Source organism: Danio aesculapii, chromosome 6 (genome assembly GCF_903798145.1).
Source record: "Danio aesculapii chromosome 6, fDanAes4.1, whole genome shotgun sequence".
Classification (NCBI taxonomy): domain Eukaryota; kingdom Metazoa; phylum Chordata; class Actinopteri; order Cypriniformes; family Danionidae; genus Danio; species Danio aesculapii.
The window spans coordinates 16,041,129-16,062,085 of record NC_079440.1 but is presented as its reverse complement, the minus strand read 5'-3'; the positions used below and the strand labels follow the sequence as shown (position 1 = coordinate 16,062,085).

The 20,957-nt window shown below is 38.7% G+C and overlaps 3 protein-coding genes across 8 annotated transcripts in view; all 3 read left to right on the top strand.

Moving 5' to 3' along the window:
* The first annotated feature begins 5 nt into the window (after positions 1 to 5).
* eef1b2 (eukaryotic translation elongation factor 1 beta 2) lies at positions 6 to 3,905 on the top strand. The gene is made up of 6 exons (XM_056459665.1): positions 6 to 160; positions 802 to 924; positions 1,124 to 1,253; positions 1,435 to 1,498; positions 3,467 to 3,592; positions 3,705 to 3,905. Exons 1-6 carry the CDS (start codon positions 81 to 83, stop codon positions 3,857 to 3,859), a joined length of 678 nt encoding a protein of 225 aa, XP_056315640.1. The 5' UTR covers positions 6 to 80; the 3' UTR covers positions 3,860 to 3,905.
* Positions 3,906 to 4,317: 412 nt separating this feature from the next.
* zdbf2 (zinc finger, DBF-type containing 2) lies at positions 4,318 to 12,610 on the top strand. 3 transcript variants are annotated; one of them, XM_056459662.1, is made up of 7 exons: positions 4,318 to 4,401; positions 4,938 to 5,030; positions 5,737 to 5,781; positions 7,089 to 7,122; positions 7,265 to 7,358; positions 9,667 to 9,794; positions 9,940 to 12,610. In XM_056459662.1, the coding sequence occupies exons 3-7, from the start codon at positions 5,745 to 5,747 to the stop codon at positions 12,362 to 12,364; spliced, it is 2,718 nt and encodes a 905-aa protein (XP_056315637.1). In that variant the 5' UTR covers positions 4,318 to 4,401; positions 4,938 to 5,030; positions 5,737 to 5,744; the 3' UTR covers positions 12,365 to 12,610. The 3 variants fall into 3 exon arrangements, with proteins under 3 accessions (XP_056315637.1, XP_056315636.1, XP_056315638.1); XM_056459661.1 differs by having other exon boundaries at positions 4,938 to 5,034; XM_056459663.1 differs by lacking the exons at positions 4,318 to 4,401; positions 4,938 to 5,030; positions 5,737 to 5,781; positions 7,089 to 7,122; positions 7,265 to 7,358 and having other exon boundaries at positions 9,709 to 9,794; positions 9,989 to 12,610.
* Positions 12,611 to 15,889: 3,279 nt separating this feature from the next.
* The window catches only part of adam23a (ADAM metallopeptidase domain 23a), a 54,083-nt gene continuing 49,015 nt past the window's right edge, over positions 15,890 to 20,957 (top strand). For all 4 annotated transcript variants that reach the window (XR_008837961.1, XM_056459657.1, XM_056459659.1 and 1 more), the window contains exons 1-3: positions 15,890 to 16,080; positions 16,788 to 17,005; positions 17,524 to 17,600. Coding sequence is in view for 3 of the 4 variants with exons in the window: in XM_056459657.1 (XP_056315632.1) it covers positions 16,002 to 16,080; positions 16,788 to 17,005; positions 17,524 to 17,600 (374 nt within the window). In the remaining variant the exon portion in view is untranslated. The remainder of the gene's footprint in view (positions 16,081 to 16,787; positions 17,006 to 17,523; positions 17,601 to 20,957) is intronic.

The following is a 20,957-nucleotide window of genomic DNA, read 5'->3' as shown; positions in this document are numbered from 1 at the left end:
CACGTTCCCTTCTCGTTCCTTCGCTCTTCCTCCAAGCTCTGGGTTCCACGTACACGAGGTCTCACCGGTAACTTCTCACAATGGGCTTTGGTGATCTCAAAACACCCGCTGGACTCAAAGTCCTCAACAACTTCCTTGCAGACAAAAGTTACATTGAAGGGTAAGCTTTTTTTTAAGGGTTTGTTTATGAAGTGTTCTTCATAGCCTCCCAACAACTCTATTTTTTTCCCATATGCATCAGCTGTAACATTAAAATAGCTCCTGGATGCATATCAAAACATTAAGCCGTGATTAAATTTAGAAAGGATTCAAATTATGAGATCTTTGTGTGTAATTGTATGTAATATTTTGCTATATTCTTTGTATACATGTACCCTTCCCCCAATTTTATTGAGGTAAAGTTAGTTTTATGTTCACACATTCTGACTTTCTCCTTAATATTTTCAGAAAAGGGTTCTTTGCAAATTCTAAATAGGGAAATCATAATAGCAGCCAAAAATTATCTAACTACAACATAGTTCACAGTCAAATAAAAAGTGCTAATGTTGATTTTAAAGTCATACTTGTATGCTATTTCTGACCGAATATTCAAAGTATCATGGTAAACAATATAGGGACTGTGTCACAAGTTGCCAGTGAATAAATTTGTAAAAATGAAACCAATTTTACCTCAATGCCCGATTTTTGTTAGGTGACACATTTTAATGCTGCACATTCTGTTTATAAACCTGTTACTGCTCATAAAGGAAATCGGTATTATGTTTTTACATTTGATTGTATGCTGATTTTTCCTTTCCTCAGGTATGTGCCCTCTCAGGCTGATATTGCAGTGTTTGATGCTCTGTCCGGTGCCCCATCTGCTGACCTCTGCCATGCTTTGCGTTGGTACAACCACATCAAGTCTTTCCAGAAGGAGAAGGGCAGGTAATGTTCAGTTTGATGCTGTATTTAACATTTAGCAGGTACTTCCCCAATACTTGATGATTATCCTAACACCATCTTTCGCCTGAGTGACTGATGCACAATTCTTTAATCTCTGATTTGCATGGGAAATGTTAGACCATCTCAACAGGTATTCTCTTTTTTTGCATGGATTCAGTCTTTTTTTTTTGTGTGTGTTCAGCCTTCCAGGTGTGAAGAAACCTCTCGGTCAGTATGGCCCTGCCGGTGTGGAGGACACCACTGCAGCAGCTCCTGCTGCAGCAGATGAAGATGACGACGACATCGATCTATTCGGTTCCGATGAGGAAGAGGTCAGTTGAGTTGCAGAGTTGATTGCGTTTTCACACACTTGCCTGGTCATGTGATGATTAATCTCACCATCTTTCGACTGATGCCGTGATGGATGTCTTTTATTCCTGAATACCAGATAGTAGTGTCCAAGCAATCACTGGTATTTCTGCTCAAAGCTAATCTTGGATCTCTTCGTTACAGGATGAGGAAGCCGCAAAGATCAAGGAGGAGAGGCTTGCAGCTTATAACGCCAAAAAGGCAAAGAGTATGTGTTTTGACATTTTGTTTGTGTTAAATCATACTCTGCTGGTCAATTTTGGAAAAAGCTATTATGTTTTTTGAAGTTTATTTCATGTCCACCAAGGCTGAAATTCTTTTTTAAACTATTTCAAGAGTTTGCACTTATATGCTTGACTATAATAGAGACTGTCCCGGGAGAGAACCCTGAGCTCAGAGATAATGAGCCCAAGGTTCCCCCACCTGGTCAATGAGCATTAGGAGGGATACGAGATGATGTATTTCACGTGAACACCCCCACCCCCAGTCCCCCTTTTTTTTTTTTTTTTTTTTTTTTTACCTATACTTTGGTTGTTAAGGTGGTTCTATAAGAATCGATTCAGTATGTATGCGTTAAGTACTTGTGACTGTGTTATTACAATTCCCTTATGTCACATGTTTTTAGACTGGGAGGAAACCAGAGTACTTGCAGGGAAAACCCACACGAATATGGGGAGAACATGCGAACTCTGCGCAGAGAGTGCCGACTGGCTAAATTAGAACTTAAACCATTGACTCTCCTGCTGCGTGACAGCAGCGCCAGCCATTGAGCCAACGTGTCGCCCAATCCTAGAATTGAGGAGGAGGGAGAAGGGAAGGATGGGGGGGGGGGTTCCGAAATGAAGATGAGGAATGAAGTTTAGGAAGGATATTTATAGTAATTTTGGAATGATCTGATAGGCTAGCTAATGATTAGCGATAAGGATCCGCTGTAGTCGATCATATCATGTGCTCCTCTCTAAATTAGTTGGTGAAAATATATATATATATATATATATATATATATATATATATATATATATATATATATATATATATATATATATATATATATATATATATATATATATATATATATATATATATATATATATATATATAAAAATAATGGGTGACTTTACCAGGATTTCCCATCATTTTTATTTTTTTTTTTATTTTTTTTTTTTTTTAATGAAGTAATTTTCACAATTACTGCCTGGTTCCCATGGGTCTTGGAATTGCTGGAATGTCCTAGAAATGTCGATTCCACACATTGAATACAATTCATAGTATATCAGTGATTTTTCAGTTTATCGATTTAAGTAGTAATTTTCTTATTGAATTTACTACCATATACATTTACCATCCTTCACTATCATGTAATGTCTTGTTTTTTTTTTTTTTTTTTTTTTTTTTTAAGGCTTATTTTTGACTTTTCATCAACTAGTATTCACTTGCTGCAAGTCAAATGTAGTTACCAGACTATGCCTGTTAATTTAATGTAACCTGTCAGGATAATATACATTTTATGAGCTCTGACTTAGAAATGACCACTTCATTAAGGTTGTTCAAGTAGATGACAGAAAAACAATGTAAAATTTGTGAATCAACCATTATTGAGCTATCAAATATTGGAGAGGTAGCATTTTGCAGACATTCAAACACTAATTACTTCAAATTGTTCAAAATCTGAGGTAAATTTTACATTGTTCTCATAAGGGATAATAAAGTCTAGTAAAATAACCAGAACTGCCTTATTTGTGTAAAAATGTATCTGTGTTGGAGTCATGGCGTCAGCATTTTAATATAATGCAAAACACAAAACCGGCCTTTTTTTTTTTTTTTTTTTTTTTTTTTTCTCTTCATTACAGGTCATGGAAATTCAGCTTTTTAGTTGAATCAGAATTTGGTTTGAGTGGAAACCCTGGTAATAATGATCGATAGATCGATGGATATCAAAGCAGCCTTTGTGAGCATGAAAGACTTCAGATACATAAAATTGATTCTGAATTTTTGACTGGTAGTGGACATGTATAGAAACATTGTGACTAGTTCAGTGATGATTTCTTATAACCATCTTTCGGCTGAATATGGTGATTGACACACTCTTATCTGACGTATTACTAGTCATTTAATTGTGATCATTTGGATTTAATTTGTTTGCATTACCATTGACACTGTCTTATGTCCTGTACAGAGCCTGCACTTATCGCCAAGTCTTCCATTCTGTTGGATGTCAAACCCTGGGATGATGAAACTGACATGGCCAAGCTTGAGGAGTGCGTCCGCAGCATTCAGTTAGACGGTTTAGTCTGGGGACAGTGTAAGTGAAAATGATAGTTTCTCTTTAGTGCATTTTACTGTTCACTATAACAGATTTTCAAAAGCTTCCCAGTGGTTTTACTTATTTGTCACTCTTCACTTTTTGTTTCCAGCCAAACTGTTGCCTGTTGGCTATGGCATCAAGAAGCTGCAGATCGCCTGTGTTGTAGAGGATGATAAAGTCGGAACAGACCAGCTAGAGGAACTGATCACAGCCTTTGAGGACTATGTACAGTCCATGGATGTGGCAGCCTTCAACAAGATCTAAAACCTCACAGCACAAAGCATTAGTCCAATAAAAGCACTTCAAATGCTTTGTTTGTCTGGTTTTATTTTTATTATGCACCAATTCAACAACATGTGGCTAGTACTTATTAGGTTGAATTCTCGTACAAGGCTTTACATATGAGGTTAGTTTAGTCAATTGTTTATATTTTATACATGTTTGTTTTTCAACTAGTCACTTTTATATTTATTTTGCGAAGTTCAATTTTACAGGTGGGAATAAACTCTTTAGTCTAAACTACACTGTAATTTTAAATGGTTGTTGACTTAGCATCACTATGGGAGCTTTTTTACAATACTTTACAGTTTGCCATATTTGTTATATTACCATAAACTAAACAATTCTGAATATCCTATATAATTTGACCGTGAGGGGCGCGTTGAGTGTACAGCCCCATTGATTAAAGTCCGCTTCAGACTTGTAGTGGGCGGATTCCCGCGCTTTGCTCTTACGTCACTCCACGAGCAGAGCTGTGCTAAACACGGATACCGATGGGATCTAAGTGGAATAACCTCTGTAATCAGGTGACAGCACGTCGAAGACTGCAGTATAATTCTTCATATATTTCGCTAATTATTTTAAAATGATTGTTTATATCACGGTCCTGTTGTCACATTGTCCACGTTGTCATGCTAAGTGTCACTAGCTCGCTAAGTGAACTAGCATAGATGGCTAGCAATACTGCAGTTTGTGTGTTGCTAAACAGCATAAGTTGTTTTACCCGTATTTAAAATATAAGCATTTTAAGAAACTCTTAAATTGAACGCGGGTGTTTGTGTTGTAATATTGGGAAGCGCTATTTAAATGGCCGCGTTTTTGTGTTTAGGCCAGTGAATGTGTGTTTGAGTAGTTACAGCTGGACATTAAAGTATATTTCATTTTCATAAGTTTATTATTTACTTGTTTTGAAGTAAGCTGTCATAACTTACTTAAACTGCAAGGCATGCTTTATTCATGTATATTTTGTTCTTAACGTAATGTTTGGTAGAAAAAGCAACTTCGTTTTAAGATGCTTTTTTCAATATAGTATTTGTATTGTTTACGTATACTGTATGTTTAGATGCGACTTCTAACTTACTACACATGGCTGTATACATAAATGCGGTGATGTGACACGGAACGGAAACACTTTCAGTCATCCTCTTTCCTCCATGTAGGTGAGTGTAAATATATTGCAGTAAGTTAGATCTGCTCATTCGTATAACTTTTTGTGAGCACTTTCCTATATACAGTGCTCAGCATAATTGAGGACACCCCATTTAAAAATGAATATTTTTATTCATTTTTCAGTGAATATAGGCATGTATTTTGGTGCATTTAAACAAAACAGAATAATTAAACACACACACACATACACATATATATATATATATATTAGTGTGTATAATTTATAATGTATAATATATAAATATATTACAAATTAAAAGATAATACAATTAAATTCAAGCAAAATATTACAAAAACCTACAAAATTTGAACTAAATTTTTCAATTGTTTTGCTTTGCTTCATTTTTCCTATTTTTTTAAATGTATTTAATATTTTTCTATAACTTAAATTTGGGTGTTTTGACTAATTGACTAATCTAATGTATATGCACGAATATAATATTGTAAAGCTTTCTATTATAAATGTGAATATGAAAGATAGATTTGTGAGGGGTGTACTTATATATGCTGAACACTGTAAGTAGAAATTATTTGTAAAATACACCATACACTAGTAGTTGCTAGTGATGAAATTTTGTTTTTGTAAGGCCCATAGCGAGCAAAATGAAAAGGTAAACTGTAAATACATGTGAAATACACAAACAGCGACATTGTTATTATTATACTTTTTGTGTGTGTGTTATTGTGTAAAGACAGTACCATGCCCTTGGGGGAGGGACCAAAGCCGTCTGCTAAAAGTAAGTGTCTAATCTTAGATTTATGAATTTCGGATTTTTTTAAATCATTGAATCTTATTAACATTCAAGAATGTGCATTTAATTCTAATTAAACAACATTTTAGCACTGATTCGATTGGTCAAATCTTATCAAATTTCTGCTTAATTAGTGCCACGGACAGGTTGTGAGACATGTCCTTATTTCATGCATTATAAACAAAACATAAATAAAAAAAAAGATCTACAGATTACATTACATTTGTTTGGGGAGATAATGAGGAGTTTTTAAGGTGGGTTTTAAGATTTTAAACAAATCGCTGGGACATTCGCTGTGTAAAACATTTGCTTGAATAGTTGGTGGTTGATTCCGCTGTGGCGACCCCTGATAAATAAGGGACTAAGCCGAAGGAGAATGAATGATTTGGAGAACGCATTTATGGACTTGTTTACACCCTATTAGGATTAGGCATGGGCCGGTATAATATTCTGACAGTATGATAATCTTGGATAAAAATATCATGGTTTCACAGTATCACAGTATTGTGTTTACTGCTCTAAAATATTAAATTAAAAAGTTCTTTTTAAATGTCTGAGTCAAAAACTTTAACTTTTCCCCCCATTGAACACAATACATTTTATTTTGAGAAACATTTAAAATATTTTGTAACTGTAAACATGTCAGGCTAAATAATTCAAATCAATAATTTTGTTCAAGAACACAGATTTCTTTACAATTTAAAAAAGCATCTTTGGATATGTTTTCTGCTGGAAATTTTTTTTTTTTTAAAATGTAAAATTTTGTACACATACTTTAGGAACAGTATAGCAGAATATATTGCCGGTTTTAAAACATTGACTTTTTCAAACCGTGGTATGCCTTGAAAAAGGTTATCGTCCCATGCCTAATTAGGATGCATTGTTATTAATCTGATTATAAGTGGACAATGCCAAATAAAGGTGTAAACAGTATTTAAAACATCTTGAGCTGATCTATTTTCAACCACTTATTCGTTTTCAGAGTCAGTTGAAAACGCATTCAACAGGATTGCTCCCCATTCTTACACAATCCCACTGTGTTTAACCCAGTTTTGCCATAGTTTTTGAAAGAGATCAGTCTCATTCTGTAAATTGCACAGACTTATTTTTAAATATTAGAGGGAAAGATAAAAAAAAATGTATACATCCACTCAGACACTTACCTCGATGAAATCAGGAAAATGTCCAAAAGAGACAAACTACAACACCAGGTTTTAATGTCTACTTGTGATCCAATCAGTCAAAACACAACTTAATATCAAATTTATACATAATGTTTTGTCGTGTTGTAGATGCAGAGAGGCGTCCAGCTGACATATCCGGCAGGTGAGTTTGTGTGAGAATAAATTCAACTTTGCAGCAATCCACTTGCCATCTTGTTATTTATTCTCTGTATAAATTAAATAAAAATATCATTTTTTATTTAATTTTAGATTTTTTCTAATTCTTCTATTTACCCTATCTGCAGAACACGTAGAGAAGAGCCTGTGGCTGGTTCTTCCAGCTATCAAAGACAGGGTTACTGCAGCTGCTGTCAAGTTCTCTACAATAGTGTGGAACAAGTGCGTAACATAGTGTCATTTCATAATTTTCTCCCTTTTATAAAAGCTATTTTGGTCATGATATACAGTGGTGGAAATGAGTATCGAACACGTCATCATTTTTCTCAAGAAACATATTTCTAAAGGTGCTGTTGACTTTTCACCCGATGTTGGTAAGAGCAAAAGAAATCCATATATGCAAAGAAAACAAAACTATTTAGTTTTCAAAAAGTATTGATCACATGAATAAAGGGAGGTGTAGATCAATTCCATGTCAGCCGCTCCTTTAGAAATTATTTCCCGGAAAAAAACATGACGTGTTGAATACTTATATTCCCCCACTGCATTTGTTAAGTAGTTCTGTCTAAACAAAGCAATGTTTATTACAAACCACCATTAAGTATATATTGAATGTGAAACTATAAACAGTCTTATCACATTCACATTTGATAGTGTGCACAAAACCATGTTATATGAGCAGCAGAAAGCTTCATTAGTCATTAGTGTCTTAATCTTTTTTCGCAAAAATTATTAGCACTAAAAGTGTTCATTTACAATCTTCAACTAGTTACAGACATCTTTAAATTGCCTTACACATTCACAAAAATAATCTGTGTTTTTTCTGACTTAAACTTTTTTTGTTGTTCTTGTTTTATTGTTTTGACTGTAATGCTGTGTTCACACCAGACGCGGAACGCACGTCAAGCACGAGTGATTTACATGTTAAGTCAATGCAAACGTGCGAATAGACATCCGTTTGACGTGCTTAACGCGTGCTTCGTGCAAATCGCTCGAGTTCAAAAATCTGAACTCAAGCAGACATTTGTGCCGCGTTAACTAATCAGGAGCTTGCTCTTGTGGGGCCGTGATTATGATGTAGTGCCTGTTGTTGGTGTCCCGGGATAAATCCTCCTGCCTACATTGACAACAGTTCATCAAACTGGGCTCGGCTCAGTCTGAAGCACCGCTGAAAGCTTCCATCATCCAGGTTAAGTTTCTGGAGGAGTTTATGAGCTCACAGAGCTGGCTGCACCTCTGAAAGGATCTACTCGACTCAAACACTGCTCCAAATGAATCAACGCTGTTTTTCAGCCTTTATAAAGCACATAAACAGTTATTTTCTCAATAAAATCCATGTTAGCCATTTAGCAAAGAAGCTACAGTCACCGGACTGACAGAAGCCCTGCCCATGACGCGAATCAGCGTCTGTTCTGAAGTGAATTGGACGCGCGAATGAAGCGGATTTTCACGCGCAAAAGAAGCGAGTAAACTCAAATGTCTATGCGCGAATAGCAAGATTTATGCGCACGGTCCGCGTCTGGTGTGAACACAACATGAGACAGATTTTGTGTTGACATGGTTGACAAGAAGTGCAATAAACAATTCAAAGCATGTATTCATGTATAAATACATAAAATAATATATGAGCTACATGTACATTAGCCATGGTTACAATATCTGGGTACACTGTTATGATGAAATTTCTGTCACCCAGTGTTTGTGCAACCTGGTGTACAAGTAAAAAGGGATTGTTCACACAAAAATTTCCCGTTCTTTCACTCTCCTGTTCATTTTCCATCAGGCCATTAAAGATGTAGGTGGCTTTTTTCTTCAACAGTAATGACAAATTTTACCTGAAAACTTTTTGCCCTGTATAGTTCCTCTGGTATCCATATAATGGAGGTCAGTGGATGCCATCACTTTTGAGTTTCCAAAAATTCAAGTCTTCAAAACAAATCATAATTACTACCAGTGTCTCCTGATTATGCAATTAGGTCTCACGAAGCCAAACAGTGTATGCACTGAATTATGCGCTATGAACATCTCACCACATAATGACATATTTGTTGGCCTGTTATCTCTCTCTCTCTCTCTCTCTCTCTCTCTCTCTCTCTCTCTCTCTCTCTCTCTCTCTCTCTCTCTCTTGCTCTGTGGTCAAGAAACCCAAATGTGTGAGCTCATGTGTGATTTTGCGTGTGCGGATATGTCATTATGGACCATGTGCATACTTCAGATTACATGGTCCAAGGTGTTTGCCCAGGCTGTGAATAACAGGTAATAATGTTGCACCAAGCAATCATTTCACTTTGTAAGACCTCTGTACATTGTAAGGAGCTACTAGTTGTAATTATGAATTGTTTTGCATATGTTTTTTTGAATCTCAAAGTGATTGCACACTGATTTCTATTAAATGGATACTAGAGATTCTAAGTGGCTTCAGGATTCTAATAGCATGCTTTTTTGATAACTTGTCATCTTTATTATTATTATTAATATTTTGACATGAGTTATTATGGCTTTATTGTAAACAGTGAGTTGTATTTTGCAGCATATCTTAAGTGCCCAACATCGAGAAGTGGTACGAGTTTCGAGAGCTAATGTATCTTCTGGAAGTTTATTGGAAAGATTCCTTCAGGATGTGCTTCAGCATCATCCACACCACTACAGTGATACGCGGTATGCTAGCCTCCTCTTTTAAGTTACCAGATCTCTTATTGAGCCTTGCTAACATGTTCCTATAATACAGTATATTGTGTTTTATGAATTGTAAGTAAAAAAAAAACACACAGTCATTGCTTTTTAAACTTCTTTTTCTCTATAGACCTACCCATGCTGATCTACCTTTGTTAACCACCCCGCTTGTCCCAAAGGAGGTGCTCTCAGAGGTATACTGTGGATCAGATGACGATGGGGTCTCTGTTGGGACACGAGAAGAGATGCCTACCTCTGATGAAGAGTCCTGTCAAATGCTGCAAGTTGCAACAGCAGCTCCAGCAGTGACAATTGACCTTACTGCAAATACAGACTTACAAACTGCTTCCCAAAAAGGAAAAATGGTGCCTGAACAACCTCCCCCTGAAAAGTATTCCCCCTCACAGGGTTTTTTGCACAGGACTAGTGGCAGTTCTGCCAACGACAAACTACATAAATCACAATTCACACTACCTGTTCAGAGAGAAAGCTCACATACACACCCCTCTGGACATCCTCCTTCAGAGGGTGCACCAGTCTCCAAGACTGGAGCTGTTGAACACAGAAAAGCACACAAGAAAACCAATAGGGATAATGAGGGGAGCGACACCATTAAAGCTTCCTGTGCCCCACCAGCTGCAAAGTGCATTACCTCAAAGGACCAACCTGAAACCTTTCGATCGGTGACTGAGAATTCCACAAAGTGGATTTCAGCACTGCCACCTTGGAAAGGCCCCCACAGAGAACAAACATTCAGTAATCTGTCTGACCAGATTCGAGACGTGATAGAGGAGGTTATTGAAAAATACTGTTATGGTCTCAAAGTGGACCAGCAAGAAGAAGATGGCAGCTTTCTTTTAAGTCCTCAGTCGGTGAGTGACTCTAAAGGCAGTGAAGAATGGGACAATGCAATACAAGTGGCTCTGGGAAAGACAAAGGGTAAAGAAAATAATTTAGCCCAGTTGTTGGAGGTTCATATAGACCTTGAAGACCAAACGTACCAGACTCAGCTGGACACAGCCCTTAACACTCTGGGAACACCTGAGGAACCTAAGCAGAATGCTGAAGACAATGTGATTCCTGATCTTCCCCACATACCACAGTCTTTTGTTGGTAAAACTTGGACACAAGTGATGTTTGAAGATGACATAAAAATAGATTCCATAGTAAAAGAGTTCCAACAAGGTCAGTTCCGGTGCTATTTTGATAGTGAATCCTTGGCTATGTTTGGGAAGCACTGTAAGAAAAGAAGAAAAAATAAGAAGCAGGACAAAAAAGAACAAACAGAAACAGTTGAATTGAATCCTACAGACATATTGCCGCTCATTGAACACAACGAAGAAGACCCCAAACATTCAGCAGTTTTGGTTAGGAAAACTAGGCAAAAATATTACAGACAAGCATCACGTTGTCAAGTGGTGAAAATAAGCCACGGTACACAGACCATCCCTCTTAGCTGCCCTATAGTGCGGTCAAAGCCAACACAAGAAACATTCCCTTCCGCATACAATGATGAGCCTCATCAATGCCCTAGCCCCGAAAGAACCCCTGACATGAAGACCAGACTCTGTGCCCTGAAGCTTCCAACGTCTTACTGCAAGATAATGAGTCCTTTGCAGCCTAAAACTGTGGTCTATGTACTTTCTTCCCCTGATGGGGGTCAAGGAATGTCCAAGCCTACCCCAATAAAGAAAGCAGGGAGGAAGCGTAAATCATGTGATAGTGATGGTGGCCTGAAGTACAAATACAAAAAGACACCTCTTAAATTTTATGACCCTTTGACCAATAGGATCTTAAAGAGTCCACCAAAAGGCATGTCTTCACCCCCTAATTCCAAATCTCTTTCTCATGTCCGACAGCTGTTTCGTAGCCTTAGCCCAGATATTAATAAAGAGAGGCAGGGGCAGTCACCAGGAGGTTCTCGGAAGGGTCGTGGTAAAAGAAGCATGGTTGATCTATGTACCACCACCTCTGACTCCATCCTGGAGAGCGGTGGCCCCTCAGAACCTGGTTCTTCTTTGACTAGCAGTCGAAGAGCAATTTTTACACGCTCCTCCATCTCGAGTAGAAGTTGTTTACTTCTCGGACACCTCACGCCATCTGCCCATGTAGATGATTCATCCAAAGCACATTCTCACTCTTGTGCGGGCAGTTCCTATAAGGTTGGAGGACTGGAACAAGAGGAACGCATCCAACAAACACCTGTTGACCAAACACCAATCAGACGTAGCTTGCGGAGAGCTGGACTTTTAACTCCAGCCAAGAGACCATCGGTACCCCCTTACAGGACCAAGAGAAAGTCAGCCAAACAACAGCGCAAAGTTAAATCACAAGGCAGTCTCCAGCGATCTGTTAGCTCTCATATATCTGCAGAATGTAGGACATCTCCCAGAAACAAGAGCCCTGGTCGGGCATCACTGAGATCATCAGCTTCCTCGAATTTGGCAATTCAGCCAGTTATTACATCCTCTTCTAAACAAATAAATACAATGCTCAGTGCCAGTCAGCAGAAGAGAGGGAGGGGGAGGACCGCCACTGTACATACAGCAGACTGAACGTTATCAGACACCAGCCATGAGCATAAGCTGTCTTCTGTTCTCTAAATGCTGTATAGTTTTGCACAGTTGAATTTCAGCAGACTGTTTCTAGTTGAAGTTCATTTTTTGTCTGTATGTTAATTTGTCATAAGCATTTTTGTAACTTGTAACAAGAATATTTTTTAGGTTTATAATGGGGTATTTTCTCAAAGGTTGATATTGATGGTTGTAAATTAAATTTATAAATCATATATTTGTCTTTCAGTTGTGTATTGAGTGAATTTTTTTCCTTTTAGTTTTGCTACTCAAATAGTCTTCAAAACCGCAAACTAACAAATGGAAAAACTGCCTAAGTCAGCAATGCATAGTAAATGTGCTCTCTGGCAATCAGCCATACATTTTCTCTCACAAACAACCATACAAGTGCTTTTAACTGTAGTGTGTAGGTCTGGAGTAATGTTTGGTTTCACTGCAGAGAGAAGGGTATAGGTCAGGGGTGTCCAAACTCTGTCCTGGAGGGCTGGTGTCTTGCATATTTTACTTCCAACCCTAGTTAAACACACCTGAACTAGCTTATCAAGCTCTTTTTAGGTATACTAGAAACTTTCAGGCAGGTGTGTTGAAGGAAGTTGACGCCAAACCAGTGCAGGACACCGGTCCTCCAGGACTGAGTTTGGACACCCCTGGTATAGGTCATGGGTGTCCAAACTCGGTCCTGTATGGCTGGTGACCTGCTGAGTTTAGCTCCAACTTACCTCAACACACCTGCCAGGAAGTTTCTGGCATATCTAGTAAGGGCTTGATTAGCTAGTTCAGGTGTGTTTCATTAGGGTTGGAGCAAACTCTCCAGCACCCCGGCCCTCCAGGACCGAGCTTGGACACCCCTGATTTAGGTCTTGTGCAAATATGATTGCAGTAACGTTTTATTTTTAGTCAAAACAAGGGGAAAGATGTAATGAAAGTTTGCAGGAGTAGACTTGAAAAGCACCATCTCCCTAGCAAAAGTAACGAAGATCTGGTGCTTTTTGAATGTTGTTTAAAAATTGTACTTAATTTGCTTTAAAGAATGTCTCACTCATCAGAAAGTTAGTAAAGATTTGTGGTGCTGAAAAATAATCACTACTCATGGTCAAAGAGGACTTCACTGGAAACAAAGGGGCAATTTATTTAATCAAGTGAAAATTGTCTGTCAAATCAAAGTCTTACGATCGTTTCACACGGAGCTTCAGCGTCAACGCTTGACCGAGGGCGTGTCTGAAGTTGGGGCTGACGCGATCGTCATTGCAGCGTCGGCCAATGAAATTAAGCTACGGTCACACTGGGCTTTGTGTGTGCGAAATTCTGTCGTGCGGCGCTGCGAAAAGGGGCGGGATTAAACAAGATGATTAGACATTTTAAAAAGCCAGCAATTGCTCCATGTTTTAAATTCCTGTTCAGAGAGGTCATGTTTTGATCCTCGATTGATCTCACGCAGTCAAGTGATGCAATTTCGCAGGTCAGAGTTCACCAAGCTTGAACTTTGCACCGCAGCAACATGCGAAACTTGACGCATGACCCTGCGTTTCCAGTCTGACGCATTCGCGTGCGTTTGAATGGAAGTCTATGGGAGGAAAAGTCAAGTGTGACCACAGCTTTAGTCCGCAGTCGACTACTGTCTGAGCTAGTATATTTGCATAAAAGCAATCTGATTGGCTGACACGTCCGTTGGCGAAGAAATTCCTAAAGCTACGGTCACACTGAGCTTTGTGTGTGCGAAATTCTGTCGTACGGCGCTGCGAAAAAGGGCGGGATTAAACAAGCTTATTAGACATTAAAAAAGCGAGCGATTGCTCCATGTTTTAAATTTCTGCCCAGAGGGGTTGTGTTTTGATCCTCGATTGGTCTCATGCAGTCAAGTGATGCGATTTCGCAGGTCAGAGTTCACCAAGCTTGAACTTTGCACTGCAGCAACATGCGAAACTTGACGCATGACCCCGCGTTTCCGGTCTGACGTATTCGTGTGCGTATGAATGGAAGTCTATGGGAGGAAAAGTCAAGTGTGACTGCAGCTTAACTTCTGCAGTGAGCAACGCCACTGTAGCGGCGCCGACGGATCTACAATGCAGTTCGGCAACGCCCAACGTTACCCATTCAAAGTGACTAGGAAGCGTTGACGCTGACGCCCCGTATGAATGGGGCATTACTGAAAACTTAAGACCCGCTCAGATCACATGATTTTTATGGTTGGTTACGAAAGTCACTATGTCAGATTATGCGATTTTGTCTTGATAAAATCTTGACTTGTCGTGGGTAACAAATGTGCCAGACTACATGTTCCTTAAGGATCAGTCACGTCGACGATGAGCGTACAGAAAAAATTAAACCTGCTAGACTTTCTGTGATGGTGTCGTGAGGCATCACAGACATGGTATTGGTTGTTGGGAACTATGCACAAGAAGGAACGATTGAATTTTGTTTCACGACGCCCGTTTATCGTTTATGACTCCCCCACGACACCCTACGTCAAGGAAATAGAGACAACATCGTGTGATCTGACCAGGGCTTTAGAAACACAAATTTTGTCACAGTCACAGCAAAACATATTTCAAAACTTCTTATATATTTAAAAATTTGAAACCATTTACAGTTTTCATAAGAGTATATTTAAAATTGTATAAATTATCTTTGTGTCCACTTTAGGTAATAATCTCCCTAGTGTTCTCTTTAAAAACAAACCAAACTTAATTCTGAGTATTTTCTAGTGATAGCATGCGGCCGCAAGGGCATCCGCTGCGTAAAACATATGCTGGATAAGTTGGTGGTTCATTCCGCTTTGGCGACCCCGGATTAATAAAGGGACTGAGGCGAAAAGAAAATGAATGAATGAATAATTCTGAGCATCAAAAAGTGGTTAAATTGTAATAAATTGATTATAACTACTGTGTAATATTATATAACACAACATAAATGAAATACAAACACGTTACAGTTCTATAATTACTGTGTAACATTTTTTCTTCAAAATGTACTTGTGTGGGTTGAGAAAATGAAATAAACATAACTGAAATATATTAAACATTTTTATAAAAGAAAGCAATAATCCTCTATATGACTGACGTAAAAAAACAATGTACAAATGGTGACTGAAAAGAAGCTAGTCAGTTATTATTGTTCAAAAAACATGGTGGGTTTATGCCTGCATGTTTGACGTAACTTGGTTTTGTTATGACAATTGCAATTATTAGTCTATGAGGGCCAAATCTTTTATTTGAGGCTTAGTTGCCTTAATATATTATAATAACCATTGATGAGTCCATGGTAAATCTCCAATTAGCCGGGATGAGCGTGTTGGCGAGTATACAAAGTGAGGCTGGATGACGCGTCAGCGCAGCAGAAGATGCACTGCGCAATCGCATTGGCTTCCCGTACGGTATGAGCTGCTTGGCCACCGCCTTCCTCCACCCGTGCTGCCACCCGTTCGCCTTCGTCCCAGTCCTCCCCACCCCTCAGCATCCCGACCGTGCTACCCACCCCTCAGTCTCCGATGCTGTCTCCGAGAGGATTTCCCCCTCTTCCCGCGGGATACGCACCGAAATCGCTCTCGTAATAATGCACTGCGACGCTCGCTATAAATTGACGCGCTAATGACATTTTATTTAGTCTTTAAATATGAATCATGCGTCTGATATTCCATCTGTGTCTGCTCGCTAGCATCATTATTTCCGTGCCATCTTCTATCGCCTCATCATCAACGGGTAAGTATAATGTTTGTCTTGCATAACTTTTGTTATTTACGTAATACACCGCCGTTGACGCTATACGTTAGGTGTTTTTCCAACGCCTTTTGTTGCGGTAGGAAATCCCAGCTAGATACGCAGGTTCTCTTAGCAGAGCAGCCTCCATTACTTAACTGTGTTTACGGCCGTTTATACGTGTCAATCTATGCAGAGGGGGGTAAAAGCTTTTGAAGGCCCCTCTATGGGTTGACAGCCCCATTAGTATATAGAGCTGTGTGGGAACATGTTATTAGTGAGGCGCGCTGCATCTTAATTCGATTACCATGACAATAGATTATTATTAGCTGACGTGATGCTCATCTAATGCCTTTACCGTTCAGATATCGCATATCCAAATATGCAGCTGATAAAAGTTGAGAAAAATGTATGTGGATGCGTTTTGTCAATAAGTGTCTCTTGTTTCTCTGTTGCCATCGCATGTATCATGTCTTGCCCTCTCACCCACTGTCTTGCATTTGTGATCAGATTTCAGTGTTTTATTTGGTTATCATCCGTAGTGCCTCCGTTCGATACACACACAGAGATCTGCATAAGAGAGATCTGTGCGCAGCTTCTCTGCAGCATCACAGGGCTGCAACTGCTGGCACACGTTCATATATAATTGACAGGATCCCTCTCTGAGATGGAGACTGTAAAGCAGTAAACAGTTTCCTCCTGTCCTGCAGTTTCCAGCTCCGTGAAGAATGAGGCTCTCAGGGATCAGCACGTGTCTGAGACCCCGCGAGAGGCGACAGCACCGGGCAATTCGACCGAAGGCAAAACAGGAGAGCACCCTGTCACCATTACATATCCCTCCCGACTCATCTACTACCTGAACGAGGAGTCGGAGAGCACCTTTCATGATCTGGACACTCGGGCAAAGAACCAGGCTGGAGACGGACAGGTGAGAGTGTAAACTGTGACAGCCACCCTCAACTTTACATATCTAGCCCTCGCCATCATGCCATCATGCACTAATAATGAGTTATAGAGCGAGCGAGTTGCTTCATTTGACAGCTGCTGGGAATGGTGCAGTGTGCCCAATGCTCAGAGCTGATCCAGGTTCACTGGCCCTCCCTCACAAATCTAACACACTTTTCGCAAAAGAAGCAGTTTTCACTCCCCCCTCCGCTCTCTGTGCCCAACAGACGTTGTGGGATTGCATTGTGCGCACACTTTCACTTTACTTCTGCCAATGCAGTATTTTTTGCTGTAAAACAGCACAGCTGTGTGATTTATGATGCTCCTGAGCAGATGTTTTGTCTATAGATGCACTTTCCTTGTTGGGAATATGACTTAATGTGCGAGCAAAACAGCAATGAAAATATTTCTTTGAATAGCATTTGTTGGCAGTTTTAACATGGCAACATATGTTTGTTTTGTGAAGTGTTAATGAGTCCCTGTTTATCTCCCCCACCCCAGGATGTCCACCTGGCCCAAGCAAGTTTCCAGCTGGACGCCTTTGGCACCACATTCACTCTGGACCTTACTTTAAACAAGTAAGTGTGTGTGTGTGTGTGTGCGCGTGTGTGTGTGTGCACTTGCGTGTTTTTGTGTTTTACGTATTGCATTATAAAATGGGTATGGTCTCTGTAATTCGATCTTGAGGTGGTTTATGAGGACATGTCACGTGTCCTCATAATTCAAAACTGTGAAAAATCACAGTTTTGTGAAAAATCTTTTAACATTAAAAAAATTGTAACATGTTTCCTTTAAGCATTGGGTTAAAAGTCCCATGAAATTAAAATAAAGTGTTCAGATGATAGCATCTGTATTGTTAGTTTTTAAGATATCTATTAGCTAGTGTTCTTCAAAACAGTGAGGAAATTCATGTTTAGAAAATATAAAACTGACTGGGGTTCCCAAACTCGGTCCTGGAGGGCCAGTGTCCTGCAAAGTTTAGTTCCAACCCAATCAAACACACATGGGCTAGCTAATCAAGCTCTTACGAGGCCCTCCAGAAACAACCGTGCAGGTGTGTTGAGGCAAGTTGGAGCTAAAATCTACAGGACACCGGCCCTGCAGGACCGAGTTTGGATTTGAAGACTGTTTTTACCTGTTGCAGTATTCAGAGAGACGCCACATTTTGTTGCCAACCGCAATTAAAACAAGTGGAAGAAGAAGAATTGTTCGGAGACATAGGTGGACGGTGTTTTTAAGTGTGTGGACCCACATGTGTGGATTACAGTGGTCTGCTAACACGTGACAAATTTATGTTTGTAAGGAACATTTTTTACCCGAGAGCTTTTCGAATCTGGAAATAGTGAAATCTGGAGTATTAGGGTAAGGCGATAATTATAATAATTATTAATAATAGCAGTATAAGATACATTTTACCAATGGAAGTCCTCATAAACCACCAAAACAAGTATGTATGCTGGTTTTGTTGGTTTACAAGGACAGAAATGTATAAAATGACTAGGTATGACCTAGGTATTACAATATTGAGCTGTTTGTCATCCATCCTATAAGTCAATGTTCTCAAAATATACATTGCAGCATCACCACTTTTCTTAATGTTTGTAATGGTTCATTTAAGGATCCACTTTCTCTAAAGCCTACTCAGCTCTGGTCACATGGCTCGGTCTATGTTGTGATTGGTCTACTGCTTACAGCTTGTGCCAGAAAACAAATGCCCATTACTTTTTTATCAGAATTTCAGCTCTGACGGCTTCCTCAGCACTTTTAAACACAGTCATGTGAACAATAATGATTTTACTGTATCAATTTGAGCTGCAGTCTGAGTGCGTGCAAAGTAGATTTGCTTTTGCAACACAGAGAATAGCATAGTTTCGACATGTCAGCAGCATGAACCAAATTCTTCTAGGTTTCAGCTGCAACTGCAGTGTTTGGTGGCCAATGTTGTTCAGTGAAGACCACAAGCTGGTATCATGCTAATTTGTTACATGGTTGTTTCAACAAATTTGGGTAAAATATGGACAAACCTAACCACTAGGTTAAAACTGGGTTGGTCCAAATTTCTCCACAAATTTTGAGTTTGTGCAGGAAGTATTACAGGAGTTACTGATGCCTTATTTAAGGAAGTTGTTTAATTGAAAATGTAGACCTTTTACATTTACCATCAGCTTTATTACACATAAGAAGTAATGTCTCTAAAAGATAATCATAGATCACTTTAATATGTAAAAATGATGTCAATGTGATGAGTTAAAATGATTTTTGTTTTATGCTCAAAATAATCGATCGTTAATTAATGATCATCTTCAGTGAATAAGTTTAGTAAATTTCCTACTGTCAGTATATCTAAACTTGTAGGATAATTTTTGATTTGTAATATGTATTGCTAAGAATTAAAAGTAATTTCACTCTGTGGTCATCTTTGAAATGCCTCTCGGGCAGTTAGCTTGTGCATTCTGTCTGATGGGACACATCAAATTCTCCAAAACTGTTTGCTAAGCTTACGATTACGTTACATGTTTTGACATAGGGACGATATGGCAAAAATGCACTCTTGATAGTTATTTTTCATATTGAACGATAACGATATATATTTAGATATAAGTTTTTAATGCTTCCAAATTTAAAGAGTACGCCAACAATGACTAAAGCCACAAAAACTAGAGGGTCCATTAATAACATATTTTTTTTAGCCGATTCATTTTCGGTGGCCGAAAACTTGGTACATCTTTAGTATCAACACACTTTTAGATTCCCATTGTTACACATTTCTGCTGTGTGATTGGCTCTTGGATCAATATAGAGTAAAAAGTCCAGAGCTTATCATTGTTATTGAGAAAAATGTTACCGCTATTTGATATAATATTGTTTATCGGCCCAGCCCTAGTTTGACAGGACGGACTGTACCTCACATTCATTTTATGCAAAAACCCCCCAAAAAAATTGTTTTCAAGTGTAGTTGGTTCATTTTAAACAAGCTTTTAAGCTGTATATGGAGATGTTTCTCATGTCTGTGAAGCAAGTATTCGCTGAGATTCCAGAGCGTTTGTTAACCACAAAAACTGTCGTAAAAGCACACGTCAGATCCGAGCTTCTCCTCTGGGGAAACGTCAGTCTATAGTGGTCAATGATTGGCTCCTTTACTAGAAGGCGGGGCTTTATTCACCATATTGACTGTTGTACTTTTTCTCATTCAAAACTATACAAGTGACACGTCTTGTGTATTTTATAGTTTAGTTTTTTTAACACTCATTTTCAAACATTTTCAAAAAGTTGCATCTCACCAAAATATTGTCCACTCAAAACAACCCATACATCACTGAATACGTTTACATGGACACCAATAATCAGATTTTAATGTGATTAAGACAGTACTCTGATTAAGAGTCTACTATGTAAACAGCGATTTTTTATTAATTTAATCTGATTAAAGTCATAATCAAACTAAACAGAAATCGGATTAAGACATGTATGCTGATTTTAGTCGCATTATTGTAGCAGTTAAGTGCAGTACAGACATGTAAACACCTTAATCAAACTATTACCATTGTGTAGGATTTTCGCCGAATTTTGCGACAGGATAGTCCATACACACACGACTGTTTGACACTATTCTCTGCACCTACCAAGTCAATAAAGGACCACAGACACCAGCATCGCAAAATGCTGTTTTTTTCCCATATGGTGAGCAGTATCAAATTCCATTAAAACAACACTCTTCAAACAGTTCATACTCGCATCCAATATCTCGTTTGTCACGGGCGGCATGCATGAAATGTTTCCAAATGAAAGTGAAGGTGCCAAACTGCAGTTAAAGTTGACAAATTAAAAATGAAACACCCAAAATTACATGAAACTCCGGAGGAAACGTGGATAGGAAACGGGATCATGAAAGGAACATTCACAAAGCAACTCATGTAAACACTTTAATCATATTA